The 20,225-nt window shown below is 33.1% G+C and overlaps 1 protein-coding gene across 2 annotated transcripts; it reads right to left on the bottom strand.

The window, feature by feature from the left end:
* Positions 1–8,110: 8,110 nt before the first annotated feature.
* Positions 8,111–18,279, bottom strand: LOC115972269 (protein bunched, class 2/F/G isoform-like). 2 transcript variants are annotated; one of them, XM_031092486.1, is made up of 8 exons: positions 18,042–18,279; positions 17,862–17,944; positions 17,588–17,759; positions 17,365–17,415; positions 16,427–16,800; positions 12,001–12,433; positions 8,651–8,728; positions 8,111–8,328 (listed from the first exon to the last, which is right to left on the bottom strand). In XM_031092486.1, exons 5-8 carry the CDS (start codon positions 16,786–16,788, stop codon positions 8,278–8,280), a joined length of 924 nt encoding a protein of 307 aa, XP_030948346.1. In that variant the 5' UTR covers positions 16,789–16,800; positions 17,365–17,415; positions 17,588–17,759; positions 17,862–17,944; positions 18,042–18,279; the 3' UTR covers positions 8,111–8,277. The 2 variants fall into 2 exon arrangements, with proteins under 2 accessions (XP_030948346.1, XP_030948352.1); XM_031092492.1 differs by lacking the exons at positions 8,111–8,328; positions 8,651–8,728 and adding an exon at positions 9,218–9,521.
* Positions 18,280–20,225: the final 1,946 nt, after the last annotated feature.

The raw sequence follows: 20,225 nt of genomic DNA, 5'->3' as shown, positions 1-20,225 counted from the left end.
AAGTGTACATTCGGAAAGTTCAAGGAGTAAGTATAAAAAGAAGTAAAGTTTAGGGGTAAAGTATAATAGTAAAAAATAAAAGTGCTAAACTTAAAAAAGATTAAAAATAAATAAACCATAGTAAAAAATGTGTTATCACTGTGATTATTAACTAGAATGTCTTCCAATTAGCTCAAACAGATCATTGGAAGAGTTAGGCCAAAAAATTTTTGTTGTCTAAAAGTTAACATTGGGAACAAAAATAAGTGCACTAGAAAATAGAAATATTCTCCCCCACGCACACACACACAACAAGGCCATTATGGTTTATTTAAGATTACTTTTTTTTTTGAGAATCATATTTAAGATTACTTTATAATACTAACATGGACCATTGTTGCGTACTTGACTTGTCACACGTTAATTAGCAAAACAAAAAATACTTGTCACACATTATACAAGTCACAGGCAGGGCATAGAAACCAAGAGAAGGTTCTCGAAACCATAATATAAAAAGAATCTCAGGAATCAATACCCACAACAAAATCCGAACCTTACACCTGTTAGCTGTGAATGATAGATCTTTTTGCCTCAATTTGAACAAGCTGTTGTTTTGCACAATCAACGTGTCCATGAACAGGTCGGTATTTGTGAATGTGAGAGACTCTAATATCTATGCGTTTACGGAATCGCTATGATTGCGCCCTGTGGCCGTTTTTTTTGGTTAAATCAGCCTTTTTTCCCGGAAAAGTGCCATACCATCTCTACGTACGCGTCTATCTAGCGCGTGAACTGTGAATCAATAACGCAAAACAATCAATCAAATCAAACACGTTATTTTTTTTTTTTGAAACTAATCAAACACGTTATTAATAATTTGAGAAAGAGGATTCTCAAAAAAAATTTGAGAAAGAGGAAATATTTATTTATCGGATAGAGTTTTTTTTTAAAAAAATTTTGCTGATTTTTTTTTTTTTTGCTGAAAGGATAGAGTTTTCAAAAATTAAGAATGTTTATTTAATTTAATTTCATAATTTTAAATAAAAAAATAAAATATTCTTCTTGTAAAAAAATAATAATAAAAAGGGAAGTTTGAACTCATCATCAAAATGATAATTTTTTCCAAATTTGGTTTATTATCATATTGAACAAGTTTGGAGCTTGTTCACAAATTAGTAAAATTACAAGTGCTAAAATTTTTACCTCTTTATAAATCTATATATATAATTAATGTCTTAACTATTGTTAAAATATATATATTTAAGAGTTTATTTACAAATTTATACAATTCAATATAAAGTCTATATATATATATATATATATATATATCTATACACATACATGAATATAAACATCTTTTTTTTTTAGAAAGATATAAACATCTAAACTTATGAGTTATGAACACATCACTATGATTGATCTTAATTCATTCAATAGCTAAGTTTAAACTAAACTTAAACTTAAATTATTTGTTAAATATACAAATATAAACAGGGTGAGGCTTAGATCTAGTGCATTCAGTGCACCGAACCCATTGAGATGGCGACACATGTTATTATCTCAACGAGTTCAATGCAACTGGTCATTAGACCCAAACCTTACTCATATAGAACAATTTTTTTTTTCTTCTAAACATATTTTTTTTAGAAGGTTCTTCTAAACATCTTGATTGATTTATAGTCATTTATTACAAGTGCTACCAAATGGGCCAAAAGTTTAAGAAGATAATAATAAAAAAGAGTTATTATAGTTTAATTTGTACATTTTTCAAATGGAGACTAACATAATTCAAATTCTCATTTATTCTATTCAAATTATTAAATTATTGTGAATTTTAGTTAATTCAAGTAAAATTTTTAATACTTAAATAATAAATTCGGGATTTAATCTTTACTTACACCAATTGGAGATGCTATAAATTGAAACTCTTTAAAAAAAAATTATTGAGTTATTATTCAAGAAAAAGAAAAAAGAAAAAAGTAGTAGAATAGTAATAGTGCAGTACAATATGAATGAAGTTAAAACCGAAACCAAGTATTTGTATTGTACACGAAACGACGACATTTATTAAGTTCACGATCACGCGCACAAGAAAAGTAGTGGTAGAGAGTCGTTAGAAATCAGAGTAGTGGGGGGCCACAAAGGGAACCAGCTGTCACAACTCAGAAGAATCACCAGCCTGTAAACCGCTCAGCTACCCATAACCTCTCTCCCTATATAAACACTCGCTACAACAATTCCTTTTTCTCACCAACACACACATAAACAAACCCAAACTTAAACACTTTCCTCTCTCTCTCAAAAACTCAAAACCCTAAACCGAGATTTTCGCTCATTCACTCATTCATCAATGGCTCTCTCCAAGGCTTCGTTGATGGCTCTCATGGCTCTCCTCTTCACAGCTCTCTCTCTCATCGGAGCTGCTCACGCTCAGGTTGAGGCTCCCGCGCCCAGCCCAACCTCCCCTGCCGCCGCCATCGCTCCATCCGTCGGCTCCGCTCTCTTCGCCGCCGTTGCTGCTCTCGTCTTCGGATCTTCTCTCAGGATCTGAGGTGCTCGTTCGTTCGTGATGGCGATCGCGATCGTGACGTGTCATTTGCATCATTGGTCGCGATGTTGAGTCGTCGTATGGCTTTTTCTGCTTATATGTTTAGTTTGGTATGTTTTAGGGTTTTAATTTTTTTTTTTTTTGGTCTGGTTTTATTAGGGAGTGATATGATATTTATGTAGGTGAGAGAGTTTGGTAGTGGTGCACAGACGGTAGAAAATATATAATGCGTCGTGATGGATTTTATTTTGACTATGGTTTGAGACGATTATTACTCTATGTTATCATTTGTAGTAAATAATTGATTATTCTTCTTATATCTTATTTTAGATCTGAGATTTTCTCTGTGTTTGTGTTTTTCTCGTTCTGTTAATTATGCGGTTCCTATTTTTTCACTCTCGCGGTTAAAAGTATAAACGGTTAAATAACAAATATACGTTTTTTTTAAATAAATAAAGTAATTGGTAAATTGAAACCCCATCTTATATTGATAGTTTCAATTTAAATTTTATGGTATCCTTAGTTCATTTAACTCTGAAAATTTTAAATTGTACCAATTTTAATGGATTTGCCAATTTTTGAAAAGTTGGGATTTGAATAGATTTGAAACTAACAAACTTTTGGAACTGTTATTGAAGATCAGCAATTCTTAGCGTGTAATTTTTTTAAATAAAAAAATAATGTTGAGTGGGGTGGTTAATTTTGCCTTCCTGATTTGAATAATGAAAGCATGGTGTATGGGAGTATGGTATTGGGTTCCCATCGCTTTCGTTTTGGTCCGGATAGTGATGGATTCTATGCTTGAGAATAATTTCAAACCAAAATCAACACTTGTCACTCTTGGGTCCTCTTTGTTAATTTGATCAAATTTCTTAGTTCTTAAGTTAATTGTCTTTTACGCTTATGTACAAATTTGCCCCTTCACCTATCACCAATCATTCAAGAGAATCACGTGTTCTGCCTTAACGATTTTTGTCTTTATCGAGAGTAGGACAAGGGATAATTAAAACTGCAACAAAAACTGAAACACATAATGGCACATGTAATTTCTCTAGGTGTGTCGTCACTGTCACCTTATGTACTAAGCGATAAATCTGAATAAATATTTTTTTTTTTAATTTATTTTTATTCATAGTTGTTTTTGTTTGCTATGTGAGAGGCAATTAGGCACTGAATCAAAGTGGTGCAGTGATGGACCAAGATTGGTCATAATCAAACTAATGTTAATGAGAAGTATGCCAAAAAAAAAAAAAACATTTTCATAATATATAAGTAATTAACTTTGAAGGTTTCAAAAAAATAAAGTAACTTTGAAGGAACGTACTCTCTGTACCGAAATAGTCGAACCATAAAAATGAATCAACCATGTGGGTTGGTGGGGTGCAGGAGAATAATGCATTGGTGCGCACTTCATACGGTTGGAGTGTGATTCTTTTGGGGGAGTGGTATATAATTATAATATTATAGTTGTAGCACTATTCTTTTTAAAATAATTTTCATAATATATAAGAGAAGTGTGATATTGGAGTAGTTCACTTTTATATATGATTTGAAAGAATTTTATGACGTACCAAATATTGTATTTTATCATGTAACAAATTTGTGTCACAGTATTTTAAATTTAGAAGGTTTGTCCGTGTGCAAACAGTTGTTAATTCACACTATTTACTATTTATGTGTTGGAATTCACAATGGATCCATAACATGAGTGGGAGCGGTGTGGAAGCACCTTTGAGAACTATATAAATAATTCCACACTGACACCTATGAGACCAATAAGGCCAGAATATCTGTTGGTTCGTCTTGAAAATTCCTATGCCAAAGTTCTGGAATGGGTGAAATTGTGTTGGTTAATCCGATGTCCCCCCTCTAATTTTGTTTACTGGTACTGTTTTTCTCACCGTCCTTTTTGCTTTTGTTTTGTATAATTGAAATGGTAAAAGATGCAAACTCTCTTTCTGCTACAGTTGAAATGACTTAAAAAAATTTAACTCAATTTTTTCTTCCTTACTTTGACAGAGTACTGATGACTGATCATAAAAGCTGGGTTAATTTGGTTGAGTTTGATAATTGATTGCGTTTATTGCTTACCTAATTCTTGGTTATTGTGGGCTCCAGTTCGTGGATTGGTTAATAACTTAATACAGCTATTATTAACCAAACGTTATTTCACTGACATCAATCAAGTAATCAACCCCATCAACTTTGAAATGGGAACACATTTTTTAATTACTTCATATTTGAAATAACTTGGCACAAGAGGTTGACAATTTTAGTATTTTCTTTTTTTAATTTTTTTATGGGGGATATATAGCTACCCTCTCATACCATATCATGTGAGATTTAGAGAAGGTCTGTTAGGGTCAAATGGTTGGTTCAGTTGGAATTCCTTTTTAAGATTTAAAAATCATCTTTATAAGATGAGTTTTTACAAGGTGGTCTTCGAGAGATCATGCTAGGATTAGGGAACCCGATCTTTGGTTTGTGTGGAACTATTGATATATATATATATATATATATATATATATTCCCATAAATTTGTATTTTATTCAACCTATTGGGAAGTACATGCCTAAAAACCCCAAATTTGTACTTAACACAAACAGTACACTAGTAGAAAATATTTGCACAATAAAAGGCAAAATAAAACTTTATCTCCTATCAAAAACATGAAAAGAACTCAACATATGCTCTAACACAAAAGATCATTTGAAAGATAAACTATGTGTGAGTTTGGATAGCAAATGCGGTTGGCATTTGTGTTTTTCTCTAGGTTTCGTGCATTGTTTATGAGACCCACAAGTTTTTTAATAAAACAAATGTAACTTTAAAATTGGGTCTCACAGGTATTATTCATAGTTTAAAAATTATTTTGTTACAGTATTTTCAACAATAAATTTTCAGTTTTCAGTAATAAGTGGTATCCAAACAGACCCTATAAATAAAGTAAGAATATATTTGTTATTTGTGGCCTCTTTTACAAAGAATGACATCTCTTTATATAGCTAAAGTGGGATGCAAGACTATAAAAACTAAAGAGTCATGTAATGCATTAAGTGTCTTAGATGAATAGTTACAAGCTAAGAAAGGGATCACAACTATTATACACTTACCTATAGCTTTCATGAAAGAATAAAATAGAAGTTTGTATATTAGCCTATTAGGTGGTGTAGATAAATAGTTATTTATACTATTTATAAGTAGATTCTCCTCTTTATACTGGACTTTTATATAGTTCAGAATTACCTTACGTGAAAAAAACTTGAAAACAATCGGGTAAAAATATATCTCAAACTCTACTTAAAATACCTACAAAAAATGACACTTTCTTACTAATACATGTCTTCAAAACAAACTTATTCAAAATTTTAAAAAAATAAAAGAAAATTATAACACTAAACTAAAATAAAAACCTCATCTTTTTACGCATGTGATGAAACTAGTACAAATTTAAAGTTATCTCTTTATTGTTTGCAAATATCCACGTAACTTCTCCCATACTTATCTTGTCCATTCTAGACAAAATTCTTAATCCTCATACAAGTCATCATTCTACATTCTACTCTAGACAAAATTCTTAGTCCTCCCTACAAGTCATCATTCTACATGTCACGTCGTTAAGAACAATTCTATATATTGCACCAAATATGGTCTCCGGTGGTTGTTCAACCTTGCTTAAGAATTGAAAACTTCAAACCTGTCTTGATCACTTTCCCAATTAAGCTCGACACGCAAACTGACAAATATTCTTTTTTTTTTTTTTTTGAGAACAGGTCAGACAAATATTCTTCTAATCATATAATTGTTGGGAGTGGCATTCCACGATCTTCTACTGAAAATATAAATTTTTTTTTTAAAAGGAAAAACAATCGCGAATCTCTATCTTTTGTGTTTTTCACAAAAATAAAAACACTTTTTTTGTTGTTGGAAAAAACACATAAAATGTCTCCATTGTAACTAGTTATCAACTTATGTTTAATGAGAATCTAAAACAAAACAAAAAATCCTTAAGGCATCCACAAAGCACGTGTGAAAAACACCTTTCTAACAATAATTAACATGAACGTAATAATAGATCACTCTTCCTCAAGTTTTTCCTATCGTCAAAAAAGCCTCTAACCTACTATTAATAAGTGCTACGTATTTGAGCAAAGCGATACAAAACCTGAACTAATTTTTAACCTCAAAGCCTTATGCAGACAACATATTTTCATCTATACTTCTTCAAAAAATGAAAGTTGATTAAGTTGAGGTAGTGAAATCATTCAAACAACAAACTTTTAATGCTTAAGCCTGTTAGTTTATGATTAGAAACATGCAATTTAAAATTTAAATAGTATTCCAACTTCCAACAAGAAATTGATCTGGATTCTAGACTCTGCTATACATGGAGGATTACGAACATTGGGTACAAGAGTGTTGAACGTGGCATTAACTTCTTTGGAGTAGCTTTCCTTAATCTAAGGAGGACTTTTTTTTTTTTTTTTTTTGAGAAACATCTAAGGAGGACTTGATTATATAACCACGTCATTCTAGATTTACAAATAAATCTAAAGACAACTTTTCACAACAATAGGTGGTTTCATAATACAAATATTAAATTAGAATTTACACCCTTATAATTTGAGGTCATTTTGATTTTGCTCCTTCAGGTTTTTTTTTGTTTTTTTTTTTTTTACAAGATAAAAATTCTACTATAATATAATCTAAATGTATATGTGTGTGAAATTCTATCCTGAAAACTTGAACCCCAACCCTTACCTCCTACCTAGTCATTAAAAAAATTTTAAGATGACCCCCTACCTAGTCATTAAAAAAAAAATTTAAGATGACATGCGATTATTGTTGCTGATAAATGGCATTAGTTGTAGATACTTTTGAAACTGATGCTTTAACACAGTTTAATTTCCACCATATATTTCATGACCACCATGGTGACATATTTTAATTGTTGCAAATAAAGTGATTTTAGTTACAGGTTCATATGAAAGTTACGTTGCTCTTACTCCCAACATTCATCCTAGGCATGTTTAGAAAGAAGAGAGCCATCAGGGGCCTAAAGCCTTTCCACTATTAGATACAACATAGAGGTCTTTAAATCATCCTCAGAAGCAGGTGCGCAATGTATTAATCTTCCAATGAAAAAGTTGGTAGTTGAGCATAGCAGAAAGAATAAGCACTGGGATATATCTTAAACAGAAATGGCTATAAACTTCTCTTAAATTTGACTAGTCTAGAAATGTTGAGCTATGATCGCCAAGTTCAACCAAAAGCTCAAGCCTTTGTTTGGAGAAGGCCCTCTCTGCATTTCTCAACATAAGTATGCAATATATGTCTTCCCCTTTAGATGTAAACATTATCACCAAGATGAGCAGACCCTGGATGATTAAAAGTCAGGTTTTGTTTTTACATTCAGACACTAAACTTACTAACCGGGCTTGGTTTTTTTGAATGATGAAATGTAGCCTTCAAGATCTGGGCATATAAGCCTAAGCTGAGCAGTGTTCCACCTTTATCTTGGAGCGACTCAACAAATTAAGAAATAGATTTATAAAAAATAAAAAATAAAAAACACTAAAAGGCTACAGACAAAAGAAACAAATAACTGAAAATTTATCTTTTCATTCTTTCAATAAGTGAAATGTGATGATGATCAACACAGTTCTAACATTTCTCACATCTTCCTCATCATCATTGAGCACTATATTTTCTTGCAATCCTAAAATTTTCACTTTCCAAAGGGTTGTCTTCTACTCAGAGTCAGATTCCATGTTGCCCATCGCCTTTAACCCTCTTGGTCTCTGCAATAGATACAAATAACTTAAGCACTCGCTTCTCAAAAAAAAGGAAAAAGAAAAGGGAACTTCGTGCACTAGATTCAACATTTTCACTTAATAAACCTGTATAGAGACCAGAGATATAGACCACGATACATTTAACAGAGTTACCCCAGCCCACATTTGTGGTTTTTGCTTCAAACGCTTATATTTGTTGCAATAAAGATAAGAAATATACTCTACCACTAGAAGTATATATTAATTTTGGCTGCATAAGGCAGGCAGTCCGCACTATAAAGACAAAGGGAAGAAAAAAAAATTTTAAGTTAGAAAGAGCAAAGTGTACCTTCTTGGATATCTTCTTCTCCCTGACCTCGTATCGTTCCAGGGTCAGATCGCACAACCATGCTCCTGGGCTCACCAGCTGTGGAATAAATTACAGCAAAGAAAACAAAGTCAGAAGCAGATCAATTTCTTATACACAATTGTTAAAAAATCAAAGGAGGTAAATGACTTCTTCCCCACACTTTGGACTACCAGTTTGAATGGAAATTTTTTACACAAGGCACCCTCATAATTAAATTAATAGTTTCTTTTTGTAATTATTTCTTCATTTTTAATCAGAAATTGTATTAATAGCATTCTAAGAAACATCCTAAATATAATTGCTTGAATATAATTTCTCTATTCACCCTGTATATTGCTTTTATATAAAATTTGGCTGGCAAAGTAAAATTCTTCCTAAAAGGTAAAAACTAAATTGAACTAAGAGTTGGGAATGGGAAAAATAACACACATCCTCTCGGAGATGTTGTGCCTGCCTCACCTCACCCTGAGTGTGTGTGTATATATATATACACAATTTAATCATTTTTATACACATCCTGTTTATAATTTAATTTTTAATATATATTCTATTACCATCCCAAAACATTTTTCTCTCTATCTCAACACTCTTAATGCAACTCATCCTCTTTTCTCACAACTCTATCTTATTAGTATTGGAACCATCTCATGTTGGATGACAAAATACCTCCACCCCATCCTAACTCGACCCACCCCGAAAAGAGGACGGGACGGAAACAAATCACATGATCCAATCTCACCCTACCTCCTTGCCACGCTTAAGTGCATGTACATAGTGGCCAATGCCATCATATGCCTTTTGCGCTTTGTCCACTGGCCAGTATGGTCCAAAGCTGGAAAACAATGTGCAACTTCCACAATAATCAAAAGGCTGTTAGAATGCCGAAAATACCCTTAACAAAAGGAGATTTTAGTATTTTACTGTAAAAAGGGGCTCAAATAACTGTTCACTCAATGACCTTTATGTCGACAGTCATTTTATTTTGGGCCACAGGTGGGCCAGTCCTTGACCCAATAACCATAGTTTCTACCCCCACTGAATAGTGCTGAGCCGTACATCTGGTATGGCATGAACCGTCAATTTCAGTAGGCTCCACCATCTTCTCCTATCCGGATTTCAAGCCGGTTATTAAATTATTACAATAACTGACACGTGTAGGTGCCTCTCCCAATTATAGGGTGCCTTTTGTATTCCTAATAAACACCATTATCGTTACAAGATTTATAATTTTAGACAACATCCATTACATATTTCACAACCATTTATGTCTAGGAAAATGATATTATTGACTATTTCACGCTATGACATCGCTCCAAAATAGTAACATATTTGGAGTTTAGTTGGCCTAGTCTAAACTAAACTTTGTGGTGGCCCTAGTGGGGAATTTTGGCAATGGGCCCCACTAAGCCTCATGTTAGATCCGACAAGGCATAGCAATAGCCGTTCGTCTCAAGCAATCACAATTCATTCAGAATCCATGATTTGCTTTTACACACAAAATAACACATCTTTACTCAGATCAAACGGCTATGTTTACTCCGATGGGCCCATAGATTGAAGTGGAATGAACCAAAATGTCCATGACAAGACAAGAGTGCCAATAAGTAGCACTATAAAATAGTTTAACCCATGTGTTTTTTTTTTTTTTTTTTTTTTTTTTTTTTTTTAAAGAACTTAACCCGTGTTTTAAAACCTGTTTTTAACCCATCCATTTCCTGACGAGGAATTAATATTTTTACCATTTCTTTTAATAAGATTCATATCATCCTATCACCCAAAAAAAAAAAAAAAGTTTCTTTTCATGGTAAAGATTAAAGAATTATTTTTCTTATTCAAAAATACAAGTAATGCCATGTGACAAACAACTTTAAATTAGTAAATATAGTATAAAACAATTTATTTTCTCGTGAAATTAATCATCCCAATTAAATTATCCGTTTAATCTCACGTGTGTGCTGAAACATATCTTTATCAATTCTTATCTTTCTTAAATTGATTCTCAAAAAAAAAAAAAAAAAAAGAGTAGATGTGAATACTATTAAAATATTCCTCATATAATAAAGCTCAAATTAGCATGATTCCGAAGCACCCGGTTCGGTCCTACTCATTCACTCAAAGCGGTAACAAACATTAGGTCACTGTTAGGTACACATCCACGCTTTGACTGACACGTGTTCACCTTTTCCCCCAGCTTTCCCATCAAAGAAACAACAAAAGCGAAGCAGATCCAAACTTTAAAAAAGAAAAAAAAAATTAAAAAAAAAAACCTACAATACTAGTAGTTTAGTACTAACAAATAAAACAATTCTATCTGTACGGTCCAGCTACCCCTAGAAATTTTCACGGACACGGATTTAAAATTACAAATACTCTATTCACAAAAAAAAAAGAAAAAAAAAAAAGTGATATTCGCCAGATTTCCAACTATCCACATATCTTAAATAGTAGTTGTTAAATAATAGGTTATTATTAGTAATTATTAGTGAGTAAAAACGTAACCAATAATAATTTAGATTTGTTGTGAAATCACTTACTATCTATAATTTGTGGTGAAATTGTTCAAATTTGTAGCAAAAGTAATACTTCTCAAAAATAAAAATAAAAATTAAGAGTTCGTTTGACACATGTATTTAAACAAAAATTTTCATTTTTTTAAAAATATATGTAATAAAAAAATATATAAAAATATATATAATATTATTTAAAAACTAAAAATATATGTTTAAATATATGTACCAAACATGCCTAAATAGTTCTACCCATGGAAACTAAAACTGTCACGGATATCCTATTTTTACTCCACCATTACTTAACTTGCGTAGACTTGGACCGTTTCGTTTTCTAATATTTTTTACCAAAAAAAATTTGTTTTACTGTTTTTCTAAATTGAAAATACCAGGACATGGAAAATGCCAGATGAGCTAAAAAATATTATTAAACTCGGTAAAATAGGTCTATCCTTGATGAATAAAACATCAAAACTAACTCCTCAGAAACCGTGTCCTATTCCCAAAACCAACATAATAAATAAGGTGGCTTGCAATTTGCAGCCTCATGTTTGGTAGAGTTTTTTTACTTCCTATCTATCACCTTATTTTTTAAGCTAGTCAAAGCATAATTTTTATTAAAAAAAACCCCTTATATTTTAAGTTTACAATAATCAAATTATTTGTTAAACAATTTTTCTCAGCTTAATTTTATTTTTTCATAAGTGGCTAATTGGACTGTTTCAAAAAACTACTACCCCTGACAAATTGAACTTTCAATATTTTTTTTTGAAAAAAAATAAATAAATAAAATTTTAGAAGAGAAAAAGAAAAAGGGCTTACATTGAGGGTGCGCTGGATGAACTTGGCACGCTTTTTGGGTCTCTGGGGGAGCTTAGAGCCTTTAATAGCCATGAAATCCTCTTCTTTCTCTTTGTTGGTCAAAGCAATGACGAACTTTGGAGGCCACACAACACTTCCTGCACCTGCTACACCAGCGTCACCGCTGCCCCCAGACGACGAGCCACCACAGCCACCACCACCTTTCTTGCTATCGTGCGCTGTCTCGGACGAAGCAGCCGCTGACTTATTATGATTATTGATATTATTCTCATTCTGGTGATGGTGATGGGGGTGGTGTTGGCTATTGTGATTGGTGTGTGTCACTTTCTTATCGTGCGCACCCCCTCTGTCCGGTGAGGCAACAATTCCCCTCACAACTCCTCCGTTGCTTTGGCCTCCCCTCATAGCACTTGAAGTAATCTCAGCAGAGTTCCTAATACAACCCAAAAATAATAAAAATATATGAATACCATATGGTAGAAATATATCATACAATAAATTTACAAAAAAAAAAATAAATTATTTTTTTGTTAAAAAAATTAAAAAATAAAAAATTTGGTGTTGTTATAGGGCAATTACGAAATTAACCTTTGTGGGTGATCTAGATCGGTGGGTGGGTGTGTGAGTAGAAAGGAAGGGAGGGCTAGAATCTCGTCGTGTTTTGCGTACAAAATGGGGTGGGTTTTTTTTGTTGCGTTTTTGCTTTTAACAATGAAAGAGAGAGAGAGAGAGAGAGAGATGTTAATTTCGTTTTCTTTAATGAAAAGTTAAGATATTTGAGAGGGGAGTGTGTGCGTGTGAGATTTGAACAGCTGGTTTGATGGGAAGGTTTAGAGGCGTTGGATTAAGAGAATGGCTTTTGGGTATGTGTTAGTAACTAATAATAAAATAGCTACGTGTTGAAAATTGGAGTGGCATGTGGGGGTGGGGTGGACCAGATTCCTAATCCGACATGTCATCGGACGGCTATGAATTGGGGTATGCCTGGTAGAAAAGTGTAATTCGGTCCACGTTGATGCGACAGATTATTAGTAAAAGAAAAAATTAGGTTAACATGACATTTAATGTGATAGATTGTTATAAATAGATCTAAATAAGAATTAGTAAAAATTTCTGAACTTGAAAACTGTTATCATATATAGATAAAAATCAGTAAAAATTTTGATCAGTAAAAAGAGAATGGGTTTTTTATATTTTTTTTTGAGGAGGCATTATTATTGGAGTGTTTGGGCAGGAAGGTATATTATGGATCAGATGCAGTGGGGGAAATGATCAGGTGTGGTGAAGAAGACATAGAGTTGTTACACATGTCACGGGCTAGGTGGAAATTTCGATGGCCTTTCTCTTTGACATATTCATAAATAATGTTTTTGCAAGTTGAACATTACTTTACTCCTTGTACCTCCCCCATTCTGTGTTGACTAGTTGATCCTTACAAGTTGGGACGAGAATCATTAATGGAACGTATGAATGAGAATTATATATTCTTTCCGTGTAGATAATATCTGGTTGAGGATCCAAGTCATATGCATATTGGGTTAGGAAGGAGGTGGTATTTTGTGTTATAGTTAAACATATACAACATTCCTCTACCATTAGGTGTAACCCACAATCCAATCATAGGAATATATATGATATATGATAGATGTTGTATCAACCGTTACATAAAATAATACATTATTGTTTGGTAAGTAATTTATATATATAAATATCCAACATATAAAACAGAACAAATATGCTAATAATGATGACAGATTGTGAGGCAACATACTAGTATCAATAATGCTAAAATGAAGTTAAAATAATCATTATATAAAAACAAACACCAAACTATTGCTCATAAAAACAGCCAAGCACAAGACCCTTACACTCATCATCAGCCTTTGAGTGTATATAATAAGAAAAAACAACAAATAATACAAGCTCAATTTTCATTTAAAAACAAGAAAGAAAATGATAGACACCTCAAATCATCATAAGCTCAAGCAAAACCAGTTGAACGCATGAAAAAAAAAAAATCAATTTTGTGAAGGATTAAGAGACTAACAATGACTAGGACATCTGAACGAAGTTTTCATCAATACCCAAAAGAGAAAAGAAAAAAGAAAACAAATATAGGTGAAATTGTCGGGTGACAATAAAAGCTCAACCTTATCCACATTTAAAAAGCTGGGGCTGATAGAAGCTCAAGGAAAGATAAATTAATAAATCTTTGTTTAATTTTGGACCATTCAAATCATGACCATATACGGTATTACTATTTCTTCTATAGCACATACTGCCATTTCAGGTCAGCAACAATCTTCTCAAAAAAATATCATACTCCAATAATAAAAGTATCTCTAGTTTTTCAGCAAAAACATACAACAGTACAACTTAACTTTTCTTCCAAGTTCTTCATGCATCAGATTGTCACTTTTTTCAGTTTATCTAGACCTCAAGCAAAATTTACCACACATGAAAAACCTACCTTAAACTGTTAAACATATCCAATTCCTAAAGGAAGAGGCCCCCTCATGCACTTACAATGAGCAAGTCTTTTGAACGATACATCTTCACCCTCCTGACCATCCAAGTGGACAAAATAAGCAGTACGGTTATTCAGCCCAAATGTAACATTGAAGGTGAAATTTCAATGTAACATTTAAGTCCATCTAACTCATTATTTTGACTACACTGACACATTTGAAGCTGATATTTCACATATAAAATCTGTATAAGGTCACTCACCACAAACCAATTAGACGCAAGAAATTATTAGGTCCATGTGTGAGTCCCACAAATGAGCTAAAGACAAAAGTATATTTCTACTTGAAAAAAATTAAAAATAAAGCTTTAAAAAAAAGTTGTAGATGAACAAAATAAAGTAAAAGTTAAACAATTTTTTTTAAAAAAAAAAATTCAACATATGATGTCCGTTCTTTATGATAGTTCTTTATCATTAGACATAACATTAATCAATTTTTAGTATTAGTGAAGATTGTACTCTAGATCTCTTATTTGACTATTTAAACTTTATCCGTTGGAACGATCTGAAACCCACAAAACCAAAAAACTAGCGACAAACAAACATTAGCAATTTAACCCAACTTACAATGTGTACGAAAAGTTATAAAACAAATTAATGGAATTAGGAAAAGAATGGAAGATAAAAGTAAGTATTGAATCCTTTTCCTTTCATTTATTTGATGGTCATTTATTTGATGGTTAAGTATTTGACAATAAGATTCTCAAAAAAAGAAAAGAAAAAAAAGTATTTGACAATAATATCTCTTTTCTATTGTTTACTGCCCTTTGAGGATATGAGGGCCAAAAAGAAAATTTTAAACATCTTTAATGAGAGGAATCTACTTTGTGGCTTTATGCACCGCATATCTACGGGTCCACATCCAACCACTCATTTCCTTTAAAATGTGCATTTTACAATGTCCCAAATAGAGGAATAGTGGGAGCCCACCATTCCACTTATTTCATATCCGCCCATTTTTGCCAATCCAAAACAGGCCCATCGAAGGGTGAAAAAAAATATCTTTCTATATGAATTTTCAGAAATTGCAGCATAGTCACAGAGCACTGGTCAGATAACATGACTTTCATTTCATAGTAATATCACGTGACCTAATGGTATGAGTGTCACGTGCTATCAGATCTTAAATCTTTTCGTAGGTTTTTTTTTTCTCAAACATAAATGCACAATACAATAAAGTTTTCTAAAAAAAGACGCATTATGAGTTGATAAGAATTGAGTACCGTACGGCCTTTACCTTTGTACCTTTAAATTCAAGGGACTTATTTGCTAATGCAGTAAAACTTTATCCACTTATTGACTAATGTAGTTCCTTATGTATAGCTTCCAAAACTACATCGTTAAATTTACTTAGAAAAAATCTCAAATATAATACCTAAAAAAGGACCTATACCTTAAATTTTCCGTTCAAGAGCTTTCTAATGATGAAAACAGTGTTTTTAGACAAAAAGACAACAACAAAAACAAAAAACAGACACAAATTTAGAATAAACAACAACGGTATATATTAGAAAGATTTAATTATAACATGCAAATTAAAAGTGAAAATCACGGACTAACCAAAAAAAGGTTTAGAAAAAACATTTAAAAACACAGGGTAAAATAAAAATAGTTAAAAACTCGTGGCATACTATTTACTATCATTAAAAAAGCAATCGTATGATCTAGCAATCCACGACTATAAAAAGCGCGAAGCTGGCCCACGCGCCACTTATCTAGAAGTCAGAGACAGCCCAATCAACCACCTCACCATCCACCCCAACCCACACAAAAACCCAACCACACAACCAAATTTCCACGACTCAGCGTAGCGTGTCCCACACGCGCCGCTACCATAACATAAAAATAAGAGAGAGAGAGAGAGAGAGAGAGAGAGATTTTAAATCGAAGTGCGTGTACCTGAGAATTCGCTGAGGTGGCGGTGGAGGAGAAGAAGAGGGTCGGTGACGCAGATTCAAATACCCATTATTACTGGGGTGACTATTCGACGAGTCTTTATCGGCTCGGACGACCCGGCGGTCCACGCGAACCGTGGTCCTGTGAACCGGTCCAGTCGAGTCGTGGTCCTTGTCCTTGACCTGGATTTTCATACACCTAAGCCGCTTGCGATTCCCCCACTGGAACCCGAAATCAGACGACGTCGTTGCCTGTTGTCTACTGCTATCAATACTTGGTCTCAAAAACGACGACGTCGCTTCACCTCCTCCTCTAATGTTGCTGTTGTTGGTGTGGTTGTTCCTCATCACAGAGTCTTTATCCATTTTTATACACAGCTGTCCCATCCATAGTTAAATTAGTAACTAAGGTTAACTTTCTATATAACCCAAAGGTTAACTTGTACTAGTTTAGTAGTAAATTAAAAGTGCAAAGATTAATAAGAAGCACCAAAAAGGCATAGCACAACAAAGCAAAGTTTGGATTTTGGATATATGGCTATTGAGGCTACCCACAAAAAAATGGAAAAAAAAGGAGAGAGAGAGATTGTGGATCGTCGGACGGTCCAGATTTACGAAACAAAAATCATGGTGGAGATTTTGCGTTTTGAGTATGATGGAACATCATTTGAAGATTGCGAGGATCTCAAATATATGAAATTTTTTTCAGAAAAAAAATTTTCGTTTTCTTTTGCTCAGATTTCTCGGAAACCAAACAGAGGGTCGTTGGGTCAGAACTCAGAATTTGCATTTCACAATTCAAAAGGCCGTGAAGTGAAATTTCAAACGGAGTGCTTTTTCATTTTCTTTGAAGAAAATTGAAGGGAAGACAGACCAAAATCAACAACAACAACAAAAATTTGGAATTTTCATCGGAGAAAGTCATGGAATTGAACGCATTACCTGAAAATCTCACCGAATCACTATCTGAGAAACCCAATAGTTTCCGATACCCTGCACAAAACAAAGAACCAGCTGAAAAAATTAGTGTTTGGTTACAGAGGTTCAATTTTCAAATCCGATTTGCCAGTGAAAGCCGCTAAGGAATTCAATTCCTAAGCTCAATTCAAAAACCAATACTTGAAATTTTTCTTGATCTTCGAATTTAGATACTAATTTCTCTCACCTGTATTACTCAGATTTCAACAAAATGTTGACATTTCAGGGCGTAAATCTTCGACTTCCATGTAAGAATCTAATCTCTCCAACCGATAACCGCTCTTGATTTTTTTTTTCATATGACAAAACAAAAGTTTCAGATTCCTTAAAAAACAGCTCAAATCTCTCCGAAATGTAACCTGTGAAACACAAATCGAACACAAACAAATGTTGTTATTATCTCGGATGAGAAAATCGGACAAAAGCAAAAAAGAAATCAAGCTCTGTTTCGAATTAGAAACCTCTTTAACTCTAAAATTCTTGTTTTCAATGAAAATTAACACAATCTTGTTCGAAATCAGCTAAGGAAACCACGTTCTGAACTCTGTGAAACACAAATTTACACCAAAAATGAGTTATTATTACGAAGATTATTTAGAAAGCAAAAGTTCTAAAATCGAACTCTGTGCTCAATTACAAACCTCTCTCTCTCTTTCCCTCTCTCTCACTCTTCACGAGGTTCAGAATCCAGATCCTCAGCTTTTATAGTGTAGCTGTCGTAAATTTTCGTGTTTGGTTTCTAAGAAAGTAATTGAAAGAAAAAAGAGAGAGAAAATCACAGAGAGAGAACGAAACAAAGCTACACAGACAGAGCTTGTTGTTGTTCTTCTTCTTGTTGTTGTTCTGATAAAAACGAAAGGCTCTCTCTCTCTCTCTTTCAAAACTCAGTTTTTATACCCGTTTCTCTCACTCTCCGTCACGTTTCAAATGTCCAATCCTGACCGTCCATCAACAATCACAGGGCCCTCGTTGCTTCTCTCATATAATCCGTCAACTCCGTCCGTCTCTCGTTTGAATCCCGTTACGGCGTTATTTGAATTAACGGAACCTTTTAACGCCGTCTGGTTCTCATGTATTAACAAATACTAACAAATTCATTTTATTTATTTATTTTATTAGTTCTTTCTTGCGAGCCGGGTGTGATGAATGACTGGGATGAGGTGCGTGAGTGAAGATCTTCACTATAGTGTACTAACTATGGTTAACTATTCTTAGTTTCTAACCCATGTCTATGTCACAAAAGTATTGAGAGACTATTTTATAGATCCGTATTTAAAATAAAACTAAAAAATTAGATCTAAAGTTATACGGATGGGTTTGTGAATGGGTCGGGTTGGAGGAATATTGAGGTTTAAATTTTTAACCAAATCTCCTTTGACAAGTTGAAAAAATTCTAAGCCATCACCAATTGACCAACCTTTACAATCACCGGGTTAGTTGAAAATATAAGTGGTTTTTGCTCAATGGGTTGGGTGGAGTTGTGTATGGGTCAGGTTGGAGATGGGTTGAGATTTAAATTTTTAACCAAATCCACTTTGACAAGTTGAAAAAATTCTAAACCATCACTAATTGATCAATCTCTACAATATATGTGTTAGTAGAAAATATGAGTGGTTTATGCTCAATAGGTTGGGTGGAGTTGTGAGAGTTAATAAGATATGCTTGCTTACATTGGAACTTCTTTAATTAGGTAATGAAATAGAAATTTTTAGTGGATCTTTTTAATCGGTATTCTTTCAAATAGTTCTTTGTTTTCTATCAAATAAAAACATAAGAAAAAAACAAATACCCACAAAAAAAAATTGACACCTTAAGCTTTTTAATATGGTAAAATATTTTTCATGCATGTTAAGCTTGACGGGTTTTAAAAATTTAACTCTACCTTCCACTAACCTGCGCAGGTTGGGTGGGTTAGCGGGTCAAGCATATTTTTTGCACAACCTTACTTATGGTGTATATAGATAGGGACTGTGGAGAAAATTGTAATGATATTTCCTACTATTTTTATCTTTCTAGAATAATTGTACAAACCATTTCACAATTAAATAAGTTATTAGTTCATTTCCCTTTTTACTATACAATTTTTATCATATATATATAATAATGCATTTCGAAGTGCTTGTGAAGGGTAAGGATTAATGGAGGTTAGAAAAGTCATTCCAAGACATGGAGTTAAGTGATATCACAATGGTGCTTCATATTTGTGGTTCAAATCTCAACTCCCCCTCTCCCATTATTTGTTAGGATTAGTGTCCTAAAATCCTATTGTATGCCATATATGACATTATATTCTATGTAATAAACTTGTTTTATTATTATCTAAAATAATGGTTGTCGGGGGCGAAAAAGTTTCCTTTCCGACAAATAAGATTTATGTTGGGTTGGGAGGTCTAAACTGAAGCTCGACAATGGGCTTGATGCACGGCCCAAAGGCTATTGGTGAAGATCTAAGAAATTCACTATAATTTATGCCTTGGGTTTAGATTAGAACTTACAAGAGTAGCCCATAAACAATCCCTACAGTGGACAGGTCAGCACAGTTAAAAAGCATACTGTAAGAAATAACCTAGCACTAAAGTGTTTCTACAGAAAATGACCCAGCGATAAGGTGTTTTTGCAGAAAATAGCCCAGTAGTAAAGTAAGATAAAATAGGATAAACCTCCAGCTGTTAGCTACTTCACAGATTAAGGAGAATATCTACACTTTCAGACTCATCATCCGTTAGCTCTGGAGAGGAGTCTTCTAATACAACAATATGAGGGAAAAATTCTATAGTAACAGTTACATCATAACCATTAATAGTAAATGAATAAGTAAATATCAT

Source organism: Quercus lobata, chromosome 2 (genome assembly GCF_001633185.2).
Source record: "Quercus lobata isolate SW786 chromosome 2, ValleyOak3.0 Primary Assembly, whole genome shotgun sequence".
In the NCBI taxonomy this organism is placed as follows: Eukaryota; Viridiplantae; Streptophyta; class Magnoliopsida; order Fagales; family Fagaceae; genus Quercus; species Quercus lobata.
This window is presented reverse-complemented; position numbering and strand designations above follow the sequence as displayed.